This window comes from Balaenoptera ricei, chromosome 2 (genome assembly GCF_028023285.1).
Source record: "Balaenoptera ricei isolate mBalRic1 chromosome 2, mBalRic1.hap2, whole genome shotgun sequence".
In the NCBI taxonomy this organism is placed as follows: domain Eukaryota; kingdom Metazoa; phylum Chordata; class Mammalia; order Artiodactyla; family Balaenopteridae; genus Balaenoptera; species Balaenoptera ricei.
Window position 1 is genome coordinate 102497505 of NC_082640.1, and position 19580 is coordinate 102517084.

The 19580-nt window shown below is 46.2% G+C and overlaps 1 protein-coding gene and 1 long non-coding RNA gene across 2 annotated transcripts in view; one reads left to right on the top strand and one right to left on the bottom strand.

Annotated features, from left to right (window-relative positions):
• CAPN3 (calpain 3) overlaps nucleotides 1-19580 on the bottom strand; it is a 52352-nt gene that overhangs the window by 12207 nt on the left and 20565 nt on the right. Inside the window, exons 2-10 of the mRNA XM_059913528.1 lie at nucleotides 11723-11792; nucleotides 10117-10235; nucleotides 8468-8601; nucleotides 7607-7775; nucleotides 6623-6769; nucleotides 4719-4802; nucleotides 3733-3818; nucleotides 1504-1581; nucleotides 557-717 (exon numbers count right to left, since the gene is read on the bottom strand). Of these exons, the coding sequence (XP_059769511.1) occupies nucleotides 557-717; nucleotides 1504-1581; nucleotides 3733-3818; nucleotides 4719-4802; nucleotides 6623-6769; nucleotides 7607-7775; nucleotides 8468-8601; nucleotides 10117-10235; nucleotides 11723-11792 (1048 nt within the window). The remainder of the gene's footprint in view (nucleotides 1-556; nucleotides 718-1503; nucleotides 1582-3732; nucleotides 3819-4718; nucleotides 4803-6622; nucleotides 6770-7606; nucleotides 7776-8467; nucleotides 8602-10116; nucleotides 10236-11722; nucleotides 11793-19580) is intronic.
• Nucleotides 536-6540, top strand: LOC132359467 (uncharacterized). Its single transcript, XR_009500850.1, has 4 exons — nucleotides 536-764; nucleotides 4300-5028; nucleotides 5254-5501; nucleotides 6378-6540. It is a non-coding gene; the product is annotated as an uncharacterized LOC132359467 (long non-coding RNA).

The following is a 19580-nucleotide window of genomic DNA, read 5'->3' on the forward strand; positions in this document are numbered from 1 at the left end:
GTGCCTCAGACTTCCCATGTCCCAAAGTAAACTCCCCTCCCTCCCCTCCCCTCCCCACAACCGACTCCATCAAAAAAAAACAAACAAAAAAAATCACCGATTGTTTTTCTCTTGTGTGTTTCATGTTACGTCCCTGGCACCATCTACTCAGGCTCCCAGAGTGGGAATCTTGAAGTTGTTCTTCCTTCTCCACATCACCCAGTATTCCCTCCCCTCAACCTGCCCCATCCCCCCCATCTCTGCTGCTCCTGGCTTGGCCTAGGCTTTCCTCATCTCTGGCTTGAATTCTTGCAGAAGCTGCTAACTCAGTCCTCCAGTCCCATCCTCAGCATTATGAACACAATCCTGTTCTGACATAATAACCTGCTTAAAAGTTGTTACCAGCTCCTTAATGCAAACTCCTCAGCATGGAGGTGTCCTTCTCAGTAAAATGGGGACAGTTTAATAAGATAATGTGTGTCTGGGACTTCGTAGAGACTCAGCAAATGCTAGTTACTATTCTTCTACCTGGAACTTGTTCTGCTTGGACCCTTCCCCCATCCAGAGCATCTCCCACCTGGGAAGTTGCGGCAGCCTCCAGCAGAGCAGCCCCTCACCCAGCGGCCCTCGTTCACGGACACTGTCCAAGTCTGAAGCTTGTCGGACTCCAGGGCATCAGCTGTGAGGTTGCAGATCTCCAGCTTTGTGAAATGGTAGATGAAATCGTCATAGGACATCCTGAGAGGTTGGAAGAAGAGAGAGACCCATATGGGAGGCTGGGAAAGGTAAGACTCCAGGGCTAACACAGAACAATGAAATAGTCCAGAGGCACTTGGTCATGATTCTAGAGAGGACCCTGTCCTTCCTTTTTAGGGTCAGCACTGTCAGTTCTGACGTATCCCTTGCAATAACGACTCAAACTCATGTGTAATTGATGGGAGAGCTTGGCAGCAATTCAGTTCTCCAAAGTGTTACTGTGTGCCCCTCCACTGGGCTCAGGCACTGGGCCAGGGGAAAGAGAGATAGTTAGGGAAGGACAGACGATTAAGCAAGCAATTTTAAAGGTGATGAGTATCACAGATAAATTAATCCCAATCCTGAGGAAAACAAGGGGATCCTGAAGAAAGCTCCCTTTAATCTGAGACTTGAAGGCTGAGGTAGAAATGATCTGAGTGAGGGTGAGGGGGGCATTGACTGAGCAGAGTAAGTAGAGCTTCCTCGGCTCAGGAAACAGCTCCGCGGAGGCCGGGAGGGAGCAAGTGGCTGGAGCAGCGTGCGTGGTGGAGGGGCACAGAGAGGCGGGAGCCACAGCGTGCTGGCCCGGTCCTGGGCTCAGTCATCACCATGACTCTTGGGCTCCTCTCAAAACCTCAGTCTTGCTGGGTCTCTGGCTGGATTTGGAGAACAGGGCCCAGATGTCCCAAGGGCTGGAATCTGATGGCCACTGTCCGGGGATAGAGGCCTGAGATTTCAGCTCCCACCCCGTCCCTTACCCTGCAGGGTCCTCTTGGGTCCTGGACTCACCAGAACTCTCCATCCTCCGTGACCTGGTGTTGCAGACGGGCCTTCTCGTTCTTGCCCACAAAGCTCCAGTCCTTCCAACTGGAGGGAGAGTGGAGGAGTTAGGGAAGGAAAAAGAAAGGGAAGGCCTGGTGTGAGTTGGGACAGGAGGTGTCAGAGAAATATGAGTAAGTTCAGAGAATAGGTCATCTCCAAACTGCAGCCAGCGTGAACCATCGAAATGCAAATCTGATCTGATACCCTCAGTGTAAAACCCAATAATTGCTTCCCACCATCCTCAGGATTAAGACCACACTTTTTGGATGGTTTATAAGGGCTTGACTCTTCTCTGGCTGAATCTTTAACTATTCCTCACACTTTAAAGTTAGGAGTTGGGCTCTGGAAATAGGTAAACTGGGATTTCAATTTAATCATACCAGTACTAGCTGTAACCTTGGGCAAGTCACTTCACCCCTCTCAGCTTCTGTTTTCTCAACTGCAAAAGGGGAATGATTATATCACCTACTCACAGGGCTGTGATGAGCAAGAAATGAAATAACGCATGCAAAACTTTTAGAACTGACCCGTCATCTAATAAGTAACTGTCTTGAGTTACTGAGAGAAAGACCAAACATGTAAACTTCTCCTTCCTCCTGCCACCCCACGAAACATCCCAGTTTTGTGTTTTAAAAGGCTGGGCAGTTTTACACACTCTTTCTCCCGAAGAAGGAGGAAATAAAGCACATTTGTGTTTCAGGCATGTGGAGGAGAATGAAACTAAACTCGTTTAGAGAGGTAAGGGATTGAGGAAGTGCTTGGAACCAGGGAATACCAGAGGGGAAGTGGAGATTCCTGAGACCAGCAGGAGGGACACAGTGGCGGGGAGTGGAGGGAGGGTCTCCTTGTGTGACTGAGGCTGGGCCCCACTTGTCAGCAATCCCTGCAGTGGAGGTGTTGGCAGAAAGTGAGTTAAGGCCGGACACCAAGATCTGAGACTGGAGGACACAGCGAGGGTCCCTGTGGGTGACTCGGGCCAGTGGAGTGGACAACTGATGGGGCACCGAGGGCCTTCCCAGAGCAGAGAGCCTAGTTCAAATGCCACTCCCTCCAGGCAACTTTCTACCTTCCTGTCCCACCCAGACCAGGAGAAGGGCTCCCTCTTTGTGACCCTTACCATAGCATTTCTCTCAATGATTAGTGTTTTTCTGTCCTTCCCACTGGACCTTAAAGCCTACAGGGCAGGGCCTGAATCTCTGCGTTCATTTCTAAGTCCCCAGACAGTATCATGGGGCCTGGCACATACTGCACACTGAGGAACTGGGGATTTGTTGCACGGATAAGAGAAGGGAACGGTAAGGAGACCAGGATCAGCACCTTATCGGTCTACTAAGCGAGGCTGCCTGCTCACGGAAGGGCCCCAGTGCTTAGACCTGTGCTTGGGATTCAGTAGGTGCTCAGCGAATACTTGCTAAGTGAATGAATGGCCGAATGAACCAGTAATTACGGTGCCCTGAGATGAGAGGTATGTTGAGGTAAGCCAGGGGCTGAAGGACACACACAGCCTGGGTGTGGTCCTTCCCAGCTGCTGAGTCCTGCTCTCCCCCGTTGGGAATAAAGGAGCTCCAGGGCCTACTCTCCAACCAGAGAGGCGGAGTCAGGAGCCAGTGATTGGGGTGGGACAATAAAGGCTTTGTGAACATTCTGGAGCCTTCATAGCAGCTTCCCCAGGTGTGTTATTTTTGCAGCCCCCAGTCACCTGCTCTCAGTGATAAGCAGTAAAGTTCTTACAAAGGGCCTGTGCATCTCTTTATGGGGACAGTGAGGGAGAGGGTATCTTAGCACTGGTTAAGCGCTCTTCTGACACAACCGCATTTTCTCCTCATAACAGCCCACCGGGTAGGTGCTAACGTTGTTCCCATTTTACAGATAAGGCAACAGAGATTCCGAGAAGGGAAGTCACCTGTCCAGTCCAGACCCCTGCATCAAGACTCCCCTCCTGCCTGGACCTAGCCCAGGCTTTCTAGACATCTTTCCTTTCCAGACAGTGGCCATCAGCCAGCTCTCTGGATCCCAGGTTCCCGTGGCTCTGCTCCCAGCCCTTCCCTGAAGCCCACGTCCCCTCTTCTCCTCTGCGGATCCTTGGTTTTAAGGGTGATTTTAGACCAAGCATTTGTAGTACTCTTGTGGCTCGGTACCCAGCCCTGCCTTGCCCCAGGCCTTGTTGTCCCCTATTCGTGGGGTCCCCTCACCCACCTGTCACTCCAGGAGCCATTCCACTCCACCTGGCCCCAGGGGTTCCGCAGCCGCACCAGCTTCACTTTCTCACCCTTGTACAGGGCCTTGAGCAAAGAGAAAAAGCTTTCTCCCTTTGGGCCCTTTCTGAAAGGGGGGTCTGCTGTCTTGCCCTGAGGGCTGGGGTGGGAGTGGGGAGAGAATCCTGTACAGGGGGCTGTCCTGTCTGGCCCCGGTCAAGGACACTAATCACAAGTCCCCTGTGGAATGGCAGGGTGATGGGTCAGAACCTTAGGGCTGAGTCTGCAGGAGTCAGGCTTGGCTACCACCTTGCCATCTTCTAAGAAGTGATTTTCCCAGCGAGCATCTGGCCATTCAGAGCTTTGGGAGAGGAGGCAGGGAATATAATGTAGGGCTCTGCTAGCACAAGGTGCCTCTGTGTGAATTAGAATAAAACGCCCCTGCTGGCTGAGGAACTGTAGAAAATGTCCCTTCCAGATGGATCAATCAGAAAAAGGGGGCCTTCCTCCTGGTTGCTGCATGGGCTGCTGCAGACGACTGCCCCTCTCTGCCCATCTCTGTGAACAGGGCACAACTCGCCCAACTGTGCACAAGGGGTCTGACAAGGTTCCTGTCTCTGATGTGACCCAGTGAAGGCCAGACATCCCAGGGGAAGCAAAACCTTGGAACTGACCATGAAAAACAAGAAAGACAAGAGCCCATGATATCAACTTCATAAAACCAAAGTGCTTTCTATTTGTTCTTTGGAAATGTTGGGGCAATTGCTATCTTTAGCACTAAAAACAAACATAAACTGAGCACCGTCTTGTGGCAAGATCCACCTACCAGTCCCAGTGGCCTCCTCCAACCCCAGGCGCTCGGCCTGAGTGCCTGATTGGAGGCAAATTCTACAGATGTGAAGGGACACAGAAAGCCAAGTCCTGACTTTGGGAGGTTCACCCAAGTAGCCCCTCAAGTCCCGTCCCGCCGAGCCCCGCCAGGCTCACCTCCTCCAGCCCAGTGACTGAGTAGGCGTGGCCTTTGACCAGCCCGCAGGCCATTCTTGTCTCGTACTGAACTGGAACAATTGTCTGTGGAGTGAAAACCAGACAACCTGTCAGGGGTTGCTGCCTGAGACAAAGTTCACACTGGTTCACGTCCTGGGTTCTGCAAGGACGAGGACTCCTCCACGCCCTGGAAGTGTGCCTCCCAGCCGTGAGAAGGCCCTCACTAGCCCTTTCAGACAGCCAAGAAGATGCAGCCCAGACAAGTGGTTTCCCCAGACCGTCGGAGAGCAACATGGAGCTGGGGCATGAGGTAGGTGAGAACGTGCCTGGCCCTCCTTTCTGGATCCCTTGGGGTCTTTCAGAGGAGGAAGTGGGGGCAGATGGAGGCTGCCCTGGATTGGGATCCCCTTCCCCTGAGCCCACCCAGGGTTGACTATTCCTGGAAGAGAAAGGGATTGAGAAAAGGGGGTTAGATGAAACATGTCGGTCTAACCCTTTATCTTTACATCCCCTCACCTCCTCCACACCCCCCCAGAACATGCTCAAGAAATCAAAAGTGCCCAGGGAGAGAATTCTGAGGAGGCCAGAGGAGAGTCCTGCTGAGACGTGACCGTGCCTCAGGGAGCAGCAGTAGCTCTTCCATTTGAGATTTGCAGCCACAGGAGATCCTCGGCAGAGGGGTAGGATCACCAAAGCCCAGTGAGCCCTAGACGGATCTCTGTGGCTTCACTTTGCCTGATAGCGTAACAGCTTTAAGAGGAGCAGCCTGGAGGCCTTTTCAAGGTGAGGGGTGTGTGGAGGGCCAGGGCTTTTTGCGTCTCAGCCTCTTCCAGATTCCAGTCTTTATAGGACCCAGACCATGCTGAATAGAAAGGGAGGGGGGCAGGAGATGCATGCATCTCTCAGTTCTAGGCGGTGGGGGGAGGGGAGGGGGGAGGGAGCCACTTGAAATGACTCTTGTGGCATTACTTATGCATACCTAGCTATTCCACTGCTGGCCATCTGTCCTAAGGAAATCATCATGGACAGACACAAAGATGTATCTTATAGGATGTTCATCATAACATTTAAACATAATAGCCAAGAACAGAAAAAGAAAACAATCTAAATTCCCAATAATAAGGTATTGGGTAGATAAATTATAACTTATTTGCATGGTGGAATATTGTGCAGCCACTAAAAAAATGTTAGAGCAGACACATTAAGAAAATAATTCTCATTGGCACATTAGGAATATAAAGCTAACTGAAAAAAAGCATGCTGCAAAGAGGTACATACAGTATGACAGCTATTTTAAAATAAAAATTTAGATTAATAGTATGCATAGAAAAATACTAGAAGGACGTATACCAAATGTTATTATCCTTAGATGGGGAAAATATAGCTTAATTTTTCTTCTGCTTTACTCCATGGTGTGTATTACTTCTAAAAGTACTAGAATATAAGCTCTGGGGCGGGAATGTTGGGGGGAGACTGCTTGTTCACTAGAATCCTAAACAAAGGGGAGAGAATTTTCTTTGTTTGCTAGAAAAGTGTCTAGTGCCTAGTAGGAGCTCAATAAATATGTGTTGAATACATAAATGAACAAATTAGAAGGAGAGAAGTACTTTAAAATGAATGAAGTCTCTCTTGTATTTCTGCCTGTTAATTCGTTATCAGAGAAACTGCCTGGACCATGGAGTTTGAAGGACCTCCCACAGAGATTCCCTCCAAAAGCTGCCTCCCGCACCTTCCTCAGGAGCCTCGGAGAGGGCAAGTTATTCCAACCTAGACCCTTGGAAGGCCTCAGGAGGAGGCTGTGTGTGAGGTGCTGGCTGCTGAGGAAGGTCTGACGCCACATACAACAGGGCCGGGTCATGCAGGTGGGAGGGATGGTCAGCCCTGACAATGAGAGGCGTACACACCCGGGTCGGTCTGTCATCTGAGCATCCCTCAGGGATGAGGTCTGAATCCCTGAGATGCGAGTTATTCATATTCCTCACCATCCGCTCAATCAAGTCCCTCATGTTCAGACCAGAAGGAGAGGTTCCATAGGTCATGTTTGTGCCATCCTGAGGCCCGACGGGGAGGGCAGGGGATGGGGAGGGAGAGAAAGCAAACAAAGGAGGGTGATAGAAAGGGAAGGAGACAGAAAGAAGGGAGGGAACAGACAAAGGAAAAGAGGAGAGATAAGTAGAGCATGAATGCAGAAAAGATGGAGAACAGTGATGCAGAAAGAAAATGTTCATCCATGGGTGCTTTACGCTGGCTCGTCTTCCCAAGCGTCCCCATCTACTGGGTGTACTAGGAGAGGAAGGAACAGGAATTTAGCTTGGGGCTCTTCCTCAGCAATGGGAATCGCCAAGACTATTATACATTGAGCAGCCCCCAGGAAAGGTGTGTCTCCTGGCCAGTCTGCCATTCCCTCACTCTTGGCTCTGGTCTCAGTTCACACCACTTTGTCTCACAGGCTGAGTTTCTCCCAGATTACAACACAAAGCCCGTATCCCAGGTGAGAGATACAATCAACGCTCAATGGCTGGGAGGCTTTCTTAGGGAACTGGTGGGCTCAGGTCCATAAGCCAAGTGTGTGGCCAGCTTAATAGTGGCATGCTGGGACTGAGGAACACTGGCCACAGAGGCCTGCACTGGACATAGGCCCTGGACCTGGACCTATTTCCACCTAAATTCCAGGGCTTAGAATGTCCTTGCTGAATATCTTTATTGAAAATCTCCACAAACTCTTCTCCCTTGAGAAATGCCCAATTTTCGAAGTTGAGAACCAGTTCCACCTTCCTAAAACAGTAGATTCTCCCTGTCCCAGAGGGAAGCCCTATGCTGCTAGTCACTGGGGAAGGCTTCCCAATAGCTGGCAGCTTCCTGTCCTGCATCCCACACCCTAGACTTACATCAATGGAGCAACCCATGAGGGAGCCCCTCTCGATGGCTTTCTTCATGATCTTGTACATGTCTCTGGGAGCATCCTTGATTTCAAAAAACTCTGTTACTCCTCCTGTGAAGTCCTCCATGGCCTCTGTAGTGTTCCCACCTTTCAGGGCTTCATATGAACCATGGAGCCTTAGAGAGAGGACAAAGACCAATCTGGGGTCACAGGGTTCTAGGAAACATGACCCAGGTACCCCTACCACCAGAACTTTACTCTTGGGTCCTGTGATGTTGTCTCATCCAGTTCATCAACAAGCCTGTAAGCTGTTGGAATAGGTACTATGATTCCCTTTCTTCACAATGGAGAAACTGAGCTCTAGAGGCTAAGTGACCAGCTAAGGCCACAGAGAGGAGAAACACTGGGATGGAACCCACTATTGCCACTTCCTGATGCTTTCCACTATACCCTGAACCTGAGGTAGGGCTCTGTTAAAACCATTAGTAGCTGGGGTGGGGCTTCTAAGCTCAGAGACAACATGGCTTTATTAATATATTGCAAGCTCATGAGGTGGAGCCAAGCCAGACTCTGGGATCTGAGCTCCAAAGATATAATGCTCTCATCTAGGATTCGCAATGCCACCAAGAAGGCAGGATTAAAGAGCTCACTACGGGAAGCTAAAGCTAAAGATTTCCTACACACGTCTTATTTCTACTCTTAGTGGTTTTACTTAGAATCACTGCTGCCTGGACCAGATCTTCTCTGACTTTGTGTCACAGTTGAAGACACACACACACACACACACACACACACACACACACACGCTGGGTTTTGCAGTCCACCTCCTCGCCTCTAGCCCTGCCCCTCAGTCTAAAGTGCTGCTTACTTAGCATAAGCCTTCTCCAGCAGAGCACTCCAGAACTCATTGTGGTGGTTGGATTTGGTGAAAACCAGTTCATTGTTGTAAGTTGGCAGGCAGTCATCAATAACCACGTCCACCCAGTCTCCATAGCGCCAGAACTGCACAGAAGCGTCAAGCACAGAGTCACATCCTCAGATTACCAGTGGGAAATGTGTCCCTACCCCACATTCCTTAATACCAAGCACCTTGCTGCTCGTTCATATTATTCTGGGTTTGGAGTGTGTGACTCTTTCTCTAACTGGACTGGGAGCTCCTTGAGGGCAAGAAGTGGTTTACAAACCACACTCTCTTCCACACAGTCCAGCTCGGTGTGGGGGATGGTAGGCGCTCCCTACATACCTGAGGGCTTGAGATTTTCCTTTTCCTGCTCTGTAAGTCTGGGGTGTGGCCTAGGTATCAGTACTTTTAGGTATCTCAACTGATCCTGATACGCAGTCAGGGTTGAGAACCACTGGTCTAGGTGAAGGTGATGTATGATTTATGTATTTCTTGATGACAAATAAGGTAGAAATTGCTGCTGAAGAAGAAGGATTGACGTGGAAAAGGAAAGTGACCCAGAATATACTCTGGCTAATGCAGGAACACTGTCCAATATTCTGAATTCTGGATGATGTTCTTTTTTGAACAAATCAGTTTTGACCCAAGAAAGCCAAATGTAGTTTAATTTCCTTCTAATGACATTTTCTCCCTTATGGACAAGAGGGCAAAAATCTATCTGGTCTTTGTGTTTATGATCCTTTAGATATCAGACCTTTTAAATATTTGAGGGAGGTGAGTAGCTTGATTTTGAAGAAACAAAATTCAGGGCCCAGCTGCCTTGCCTGAGCTGGGACGGCAGCAGGACACTGATCCTGAACTTGCAGAGAAGACCCTTTCTGAAGTCTTCAGTCCTGGGATAGAAGATCAACTGATGATCTGGGTCAGCCCAGGACATTTGGAGCCTTAAGGGCTGGAGACAGATTGATGCCTCAGAACCCCAATATCTGCTAGATGCCCACATACGAAGCTCATTTCAGTTCTGGGTCAGCACAGGGTTTGGCTCTTTGCCAGGACAATTTGGATCCAGAAAGTTTCCAATGGCTGAATTGATTCTGGAACCAAAAAACTCATTGCTGGGCCGAAGCAGAAGCCTGGTTCCCAGATTAACCAGACTTTTCTTCCAGAGGCTGGAAAGGGTGCGTGATAGTCTTGGTATAGACCTGTGTTTAAGGGACACAAGTAAAAAGGAGCTGCAGCCGTGGATGGGATTTCCTTTACAACCTAAAGGGCCCTCTGGATTCCCAGTGCTAGTATATTAGGGATTTACTTGAGAAGGGCTGCCGGTAATAACACAGAAGCCAGCCAGCTGGAGAGGCAAAAATAGACCCACAGGTCAGCAAACAGGATATCCTCCAACCTTTCTGGGGCCTAGCGGAAGGTGTAGGGGTTTGAGGGTAGGAAGAGATAAACAACTGCTTCCTCACAGACTTGAGGCCTGAAGGGGATCACTGCCCACATCCATGGCTGGGAGGGTGGGTGGGAACCTTTCCTGGAGCCACTGGGAAGTGAAGGCAGGGAGACCAGTGGTGAGTAGACAGCAGCTGGCCCTCTTAACTCCACTCCCTTGACCTCACCTGGAAGTGAAAGATCCCCGCGTAGTTTTCGGTGAAACTCTGTTCATGGGGTATGACCCGGAAAAGCAGTCGCTTGTTCAGGGTCAGGCAAGCGATGGCTGCGAGAAACCAGCAGTCCCCTGCAGGCAAACACGCGGCACAGGTCACGGGAGGGCCCACACCTCCAGGGAAGACGGAGACTCATCCCCATCGGCTGCTCTACTTCTCTGGAGAAGGGCGTTCACTTGGCATTCACTGTCCCACTTCCAGATCTGACCTTACAGAGGTGTCAACCCAGGGAAGGAGTGTGACAGCAGTCTCTGGACCATGTGATCAACAGGGTAACTTACTCCCTCGTGACTGGCTTTCCTGAAGGCTGTAGGCAATTCCTCTGTCTGCAACATAAGCTCAGACCTCCATTTGGACCTCAGTGGAGACGGGGCAGTAGGGGTCATAATTGGCTCATTCTTTCTAACACCTGCAGGAAATCTGCCTGCCCCGTAACTTTGCAGTGAGAGTCCATTTCCCCTTCGGACCTTGGCAGAGACTGAGCATCTGAGAGCCATCAGTGCAGCCCATTTGTATTGTAAGGAAAGCTGGCTAGTAGTTGGAGGCGGCACTTTGCCCTGTGTATGTGTGTGTATGCATGTGTGAATGCCCAAGGGGCAGGCCTGGATCACCAACAGAGCACAGACTATATACAAGGCCTTCGTTGTGCTCTGTGGGATATGACAGCATCTTTGAGACTGCAGAGGGGAGGCTGAGAGCTGCCACAGCTCTCCTCCCACCATTGGCCCCCCCCAGGCAGCCAGCCTCTCCTCTGAAACAGGCCCAGATTATTAGCTTGCCCAGGGCTCTGCAGGCAGTCTTCCCTCGAGTGCAGGAACTCAGATATCCAAAACCTCTTCGGCCTCTCCTTCTGGGGCCAGATTAGCCAAATTTCATTCGGTCTTGAGTGCCCTTTTCCCACAAGTTTTAAACTGTGTTTGTCGATGTCTCTCCAACTTTATTTCACAGAGCTTTCCCACAGTCCACGCCAAAGATAATACTTCCCGAACAAGAGGCTGAGACAGAGGAAAGACTGGTGAAGCAGACAAGCTAACCAACCAGAAAGAAAATTGGACGCTCATCCACATGGCAAATGTCGTCTTTGTTGAAAGACTCCTTTAATATGGAGCTATTCTGGGGCGATTTCAACAGGAGTTCGAGTTACAAAAGCACATTTTGTGAGCATATAGATTCCATGTGCCCAAGGGACATGCATGGTACATGGACAGTTTCAGAGCTGCCTTCTAAGGAAGGTGGGTACAGCTAAAAGCAGGGCTTTTGTCTCGCTGAGTGGGGTGTGTGAGTGTCCTGGAGACTCTGGAGAGGAGGCTGTGGAATGAGGCACACCTCCTGTGACACAAGGCAAGGAACTAGTGAGAAAGGTGGGAAGGACAGAAATTAAATGAAGCAATCACCAGCACGTTGATAAATGAGTATAAGGTAATGTTATCAAAACCTCCTCCCCCAAATCCATTAAAAGCAAAACCAGATTATTGTCCCTTTACTTACTGTGAAGGGATCACACCTTTTAATCACCCCTTGATTGTTTGGCTAGATATGACCCGAGGGACTTTCCTACCTAGATCTCCTTGACAGATGTCAGTTCTGTTGGCTCCGCCAATGATAAATCGGGGATTCTCACAAATTTCCTGTGAAACAAAAAGGAAATAATAACAGTAGCAGTAGCTATTATTTACTGAGGTCCATACGTAGTACTGGCATCACATATCAAGAGTTTAACACACACCACTCATTTAAACCTCCAAAAACAGCCCATGAATTGGATACTATCATTCTTGTTTTTCAGATGAGGACACCAAGGCTCAGAGCGGTTAAGAAACCTGCCCAAGGACACACAGCTAGTAAGTGAGAGAAGCCAGATACATGGCTTCTTTTCCCATTGTTCCACACTGCTCCCTCACACTGATATACTGTCTGAGTAAAGATGCACCTTGAGAGTTAGGGCAGTGTCATTACTGTCACAGCTTTGGAGGGACAATAGAAAACATGGCTCTTGCTTTTTTTTTTTTTTCTATGCCGGGGAAAAGAGGTACAGGAGGGAAAGTAAAGATCTTTTCCCCCAAGACATGGTAACATAGATATTTAGTATCAGCATATGTCCCAAGGGCCACAGGACTTGAGAGCTGGGGAGAGCCGAGGGTAAATTTGGTGTGGGCCTCAAAGGCCTCCCCATCTGTTGGCGGGTGCGTTCTTTATTCAAGGTAACCCAATAGGACACCCCTGGCATGAGCAGTTTTCAAATCCAGGCACTACCAATTATGTGTATTCCAACAGAGACCAACAGAGGGTGCTCTTGTCTTTGTTTGGATGTGTCATGCTTTGGGGTTTTTTTTTTTGTTTTTTTTAAATTTATTTTACATTTTTTATTATTTTTTATTTTTTGGCTGCGTTGGGTCTTCGTTGCTGTGCGCGGGCTTTCTCTAGTTGCAACAAGCGGGGGCTACTCTTCACTGCGGTGCGCAGGCTTCTCATTGCGGTGGCGTCTCTTGTTGCGGAGCATGGGCTCTAGGCGCTGGGGCTTCAGTAGTTGCCGTGCATAGGCTCAGTAGTCGTGGTGCGTGGGCTCTAGGGCGCGCGGGCTTCAGTAGTTGTGGCGCACGGGCTTAGTTGCTCTGCGGCATATGGGATCTTCCTGGACCAGGGATCGAACCCGTGTCCGCTGCATTGGTAGGCGGATTCTTAACCACTGCGCCACCAGTGAAGTCCCCATGCTTTGTTTTTTAACTTTTGAAATAATTGTAGATTCTGTGTATTTGTTTTAACACCAATCTTCACAGCTTAGAGAAGCTTATCCCAGTGACACAGCCCTCTCCTTCTGTCTCCCCCGTCACAACAAGCTGGTATACCCACATGAGTTGAAGCTCCCTGCACTCAGGAATCTCTCTCCTACTAGATGGGAAGTCAGTCATGCTTAGACCACACCACACACACATCCCTCCTGAAGTTCTTAATCAATGGAAGGATAAACCAGAAACAATAATTTTTAAAAACGTTACCTATAGGAGAGGGAAGGATTAAGGGGGTGAATATAGGGATGGAAGTAAAACTCTGAATATAACTGTTTGAAAATAGTTTTGACTTAGGAATCACGTAAATTTTATAGAATTAAAAGCCAAAATTAAAGACAATTTTAAAAAGCAATCTTTAAAAGCTGAGAGCAAATTGAAGCAAAGGAACCAAACTGCTTATCAAATTGATGGCATGACCACACACATAAAATGAATTCTTTCAAGTGACTTAAAATATAAAATTTTGGTTGTTTATTCCTTTTGGGATATAACCTATGGTCAAAAACCCAAACCATAAAGAAATGTGAACCATAATAAATAAAAATAACATTGTTATTACTTCAAAACTTTGGCATGTAGGATAAGGTAAATAAGAATGTACATTAATGTCATTAGGAACCAGGATATTTTTAGTGTAAAAGAAAATATGTAAAATTATAAAACTGAATAACTTAAGTAACAACGCTGCAATGTTAAAGTTGAATTGGATCTATAACTCATGATTTATTTTTGTCTCTCTAGAAAAAATTTTCTCTCTGCACTAAAACAAAAGAAACAAAAAAACTAGAAGCAGTAAAAATCTAGCAGTAAAGAAAACATCAACATCCAGAATGTGGTCTTTAAAAACCATTTCCCACTAATAAAATATAAAACTCTCATTATTCCAAATAAGACTCTTTCCTCTTAAAAAACAAAGAAACCAATTAAGGTATAGTCAGCATATGTTATTTTTGTCTCCCCAGTGTTTTGCCTCCTTAAAATACACTCTACTTTCTCCTGGCATTACACCTCAATTTCCAACTGGGGAGCAACACCGCTGTCAGCCCACGTTGTTCTGGTGGGCTTCCCTCTTCACCCAGATCCAGATGGCTATTAAGGGCAATCAGAGTGAGAGTGACTGGTTCAGGGATGGGCACATGACCAAATCTGGGCCAATGAGATATGGGCCAAGACTTTCGTTGTAACTATTGAGAAAGAAATACATTCTCCTCTGGGAGTTCCTAAGCTGGTAGAGTGTCAGCCTGAAGCTGCTGGTGGCCATTTTTGCCCCTTTGTGAAGTTAGCCCACTTGAGAATAAAGATAACTCAGAGGAAGCAGATGGGGGAGTGGGTGGAGAGGTCGGAGGTGATAAATAGACAGACAGATAGCTAGACAAATAGATGATATTAGGGATTGTGTCTTTTTTTTTTTTTTTAAATAAATTTATTTATTTATTTTTGGCTGCGTTGGGTCTTTGTTGCTGCACGCAGGCTTTCACCAGTTGCGGTGAGCGGGGGCCACTCTTCGCCGCGGCGTGTGGGCCTCTCACTGCAGTGGCTTCTCTTGTTGTGGAGCACGGGCTCTAGGCGCGCGGGCTTCAGTAGTTGTGGCGTGTGGGCTTAATTGCTCCGCGGCATGTGGGATCTTCCCGGACCAGGACTCGAACCCGTGTCCCCTGCATTGGCAGGCGGATTCTTAACCACTGCACCACCAGGGAAGCCCTAGGGATTGTGTCTTTATGACATTGTTTGAGGCCTGGATTCAGTGTGTCTAAACCTGATCATCACTTTTGAACATTCAAGTTATAGAGCTTTTTTTTGGTTTAAGTTAGTTTGTGTTGGGCCTCTGTTACTTGCCAGCTGAGACACTTGACTACTGAATGTCCTGCCCTGTTATGAGGAATATATTATAGAGTAACTCAAATACTAGAATTATAGCTACATTTTTTAGCTGTCACAAGGATAGATTTCTCTCCTTGGGTCTATAGGTACAGAAGCACACCTCATCTCCTCACCTGCCACCAATTCCAGGGCTGACTACTTGGAAAGGCAGTAGCAACTGCACTGCTTTCTCTTCCATCTGCTTAGAGGTCCAGGTATTTGAATAGAGTTACATTTTTTGCAGTAGTAGAGATTCCCCAGTATATTACATTTACCTTCAATACTACCTCAGCTAAATTCACCAAACATTAATTGAGCTTCCAAGTATGCACAGGGCTGGGGGATTTAAGGATATAATAAAAATAGGAAATCGTCCCTGCCTGCCCTCCAGGAAACCCCCAGCCTAGAGACCCTCAGTTGTTTGTCCTCATGAGAGATGTCTGTTTGGTGAGAGTCAGTTACCAAACTTGTTGAGGGTTAATTCACAGAACAGCTAGATTTACCTAGATACCCCTTCCCACCACCTACTTTCCTGGAGTGTCTGAGGCCTGTTTTTGTTGGTTAATATGAACAAAGGGTAAATTGTCCTGGCTCTGTCACTTTAACTTGGGGACCTAAGACTTCCGGTCACTTGTTTGGCTATAATTTAGCATGGAGACTGGATCTGTCAGTGATGGATTCCCAGCAATTAGCAACAGATGACCATATCCTCAGTTTTTGAGTGCTGTGGTTTGCAAACATTTTTTTTATTTTATACCTCCATCATTAAAATATTCTGAACATGCAACTGTACATATTCTTATTAGTTTTAAATTATGTGTGTGTGTTATCCTAACATACAATGTGCGTTATAAGATAAACAAAAGCATACATTTAAAAGGGTGGGCTAATATAGATATATGTAGGGGACTTCTGGTTTCAGCTCCAACATGTAAAAAGCTTGGAAGTCATCCCTCCCATCCTTACCACAAGAAAAAGCCAAACACCTGAAAACCAGTGACTTTGCTTGGATCCATCAGAGAACTGAGGTTGCAGGGCAACCTACCACCCTGAGATATGGACACAAGTGAAACCAGAGAGTTATAGCCAAGATCTGTTTATCTGGAACAGAAGCTGCCTCAGCCACAAACTGGGAGGAACACTTAAATGGTAACTTTGGTGAATTTCAGGAAGCTGAGTGTGGACTAGCACAAGAGTGAGAAACTTCTGGAGCCACAGTCTTGGGAGAAACCCCCAACACTTTCATCGTTTTTACCTCCAAAAATTCTAAGTTCTCATGGTGAAGATCCAAGAAAGATCCCCCCTACAGGGGAAAAGACTTTTCCAGTCTTACCTATGTTGGGGGAAGTGTATTACTCCCACTCCAGCCACCTCCAGGCTTTCTCACCTAAGAAGGGGTAAAAGCTATACCAATGGAGAAACGTGTATGAAGGTCATAGCCCAGAGAGACAGTCTCATTAAAAGATAGAGCTTTAATCATTAGATTATAGAACACTTCCCCTCCCCAATCATACCACCACATCAACAGGGCTCCAGTGAAATAACAGTGACTTACAGCTGAAAGAGCTGCAAGATGTAAACTCTGATAAGTATTTAGGAAAGCCCAAAGTCAAGAGACGAGACAAAACAAGGATATTAAAGGAATTTGAAGCTTCTGGCACCTGAAGCTGGAGGAAACAAACACAGCACAACTTCTAGCCAGCTTAACATAAATCCTTATGCCAAAGGCTAATGTATCTCAGTTCTTATTACCCAAAGCAATATGTCTGGCTTTCAGTAAAAAATTACAAGAGATGCCAAAAGGCAGGCAAGAGCAAGCATCAGAACTAGATTCCGATATGACATAGATGTTGGAATTATCAGGCAGGGAATTTAAAATAACTATGATTAGTATGTCAAAAAGTCTAATGGAAAAAGTACATAACATTTAAGAAAACATGGGCAATATAAGCAGAGAGATGGAAACTCTAAGAAAGAATCAAAAGGAAATGATAGAAATAAAAGACAGTATAACATGTATTTGATGGGCTCATCAGTAGATTAGACATGGACAAGAAAAAAAAAAATCAGTGAGATTGAAGATGAGACAATAGGAATTTCCTAAAGTGAAATGCAAAGAGAAAAATATAAAAACAAAAACAACAACAACAAAACAGAGCAGAACATCTAAGAACTGTGGGACAATTCAAAAGGTGCAGCATATGCATAATTGGAATACTGGAGGGAAAGAAAAAACAGAGCAGAAGAAATATTTGAAGTAATAACGTCCAAGAACTTTCCAAAATTAATGACAGATACCAAATCACAGATCCAAGAAGCACAAAGAACATCAAGTAGCATAAATGCCAGCAAAATAAAACATAACTACACTTAGGCATATCATATTCAAACTGCAGATAACCAAAGATAAAGAAAAGATCTTCAAAGAAGCCAAGAGGGAGAAAAATACCTTTGCTCTAGAGGAAATAAGACAAGAATTATAGTAGACTTCTCTTCAGAAACCATGCAAGCAAGAAATATTTAAATTGATGAAAGAAAACCCCACCAACCTAGCATTCTATATGCAGAGAATTTATCTTTCAAAACTGAAGGAGACTAAAGGCTTTCTCAGACAAATAAAACCACAGGGAAGGGACTTCCCTGGTGGCGCAGAGGTGAAGACTCCATGCTCCCAATGCAGGGGGCCCCGGTTCGATCCCTGGTCAGGGAACTAGATCCCACATGCATGCCGCAACTGAGTGTGCATGCTGCAACTAAGGAGCCAGCGAGTTACAACTAAGGAGCCTACTGGCTGCAACTAAGGAGCACACATGCTGCAACTAAAGGAGAACACCTGCCGCAACTAAGACCCGGCACAACCAAATAAATAAATAAAATAAATAAAGTAAATGTTTAAAAAAATAACCCACAGGGAATTCATTTCCAGCAGACTTGGCTTGCAAGAAATGTTAAAAGAAGCTCTTCAAGGAGAAGGAAAATTATATAGATCAGAAACCTGGACCTACGTAAAGAAAGGAAGAGCATCAGAGAAGGAATAAATGAAGGTAAAATAAAACTTTTATTTTTCTTATTTTTTTTAAAAATAATTCCTATTTTTAAAATTTTTATTTTATTTATTTTATTTTTGGCTGTGTTGGGTCTTCATTGCTGCACGTGGGCTTTTCTCTAGTTGCGGCGAGCGGGGGCTACTCTTCATTGCGGTGCACAGGCTTCTCATTGCGGTGGCTTCTCTTGTTACAGAGCACGGGCTCTAGGCGCGTGGGCCTCAGTAGTTGTGGCACGCAGGCTCCATAGTTGTGGCTCACGGGCTCTAGAGCTCAGGCTCAGTAGTTGTGGCGCACGGGCTTAGTTGCTCCATGGCATGTGGGATCTTCCCGGACCAGGGCTCGAACCTGTGTCCCCTGCATTGGCAGGCAGATTCTTAACCACCGCGCCACCAGGGAAGCCCTATTTTTCTTATTTTTAATCTAAAGATTATTTAAAGTAATAATCACAACAACGTGTTGAGTAATTATAGCATATGGATAAGTGAAATGCATGACAGTAATGTCAATGTCATGAGGGAAGAAAGGGAGGAAATGGGAATTTTCTATTATAAGGTACTAGACTACATATACAGTGGTATATGTTATTTGAAGGTGAAATCAGATTAGTTGTAAGTGTATATTGGAAACTTTAGCATAACCATTAACATTTTTTAAAAAGTATAATTGATATACTTAAGAGAAGAGATAAATGGAATCATATAGAATACTCAATTAAAACCAGAGAATGCAGGAAAGGGGAGAGGGGAGAAACAAAGAAAAATTGCAACAAATAGAAAACAGTTATAAACATAGTAGATATTAATGCAGCTATATTATAATCACTTAAATGTGAATGGTCTAATACATCAATTAAAAGATAGAGATTGTGAGAATAGATTTTTTTAAAAGACCCAACGATATGTTATCTATAAGAAAATCACTTTAAATATAAAGACTTGGATAGGGCTTCCCTGGTGGCGCAGTGGTTAATAATCTGCCTGCAATGCAAGGGACATGGGTTCGAGCCCTGGACTGGGAAGATCCCACATGCCGCGGAGCAACTAAGCCCGTGAGCCACAGCTACTGACCCTGCGCTCTAGAGCCCATAAGCCACAACTACTGAGCCCACATGCCACAACTACTGAAGCCTACGCGCCTAGAGCCCATGCTCCACAACAAGAGAAGCCACGACAATGAGTAGCCCGCGCACTGCAACGAAGAGTAGCCCCCACTCACCACAGCTAAAGAAAGCATGTGCACAGCAATGAAGACCCAACACAGCCAAAAATAAATAAATAAATAAATAAATAAATAAATAAATAAATAAATAAAATAAAGACTTGGATAGCTAGAGAAGGATATACCATGCTAATGCTCATCAAAAGAAAGCTGGATAATCAATGAATTTGGTAAAGTTGCAGGACACAAAATTAATGCACAGAAATCTCTTGCATTCCTATACACTAATGATGAAAAATCTGAAAGAGAAATTATGGAAACACTCCCATTTACCATTGCAACAAAAAGAATAAAATACCTAGGAATAAACCTACCTAGGGAGACAAAAGACCTGTATGCAGAAAACTATAAGACACTGATGAAAGAAATTAAAGATGATACAAACAGATGGAGAGATATACCATGTTCTTGGATTGGAAGAATCAATATTGTGAAAATGACTATACTACTCAAAGCAATCTACAGATTCAATGCAATCCCTATCAAATTACCAATGGCATTT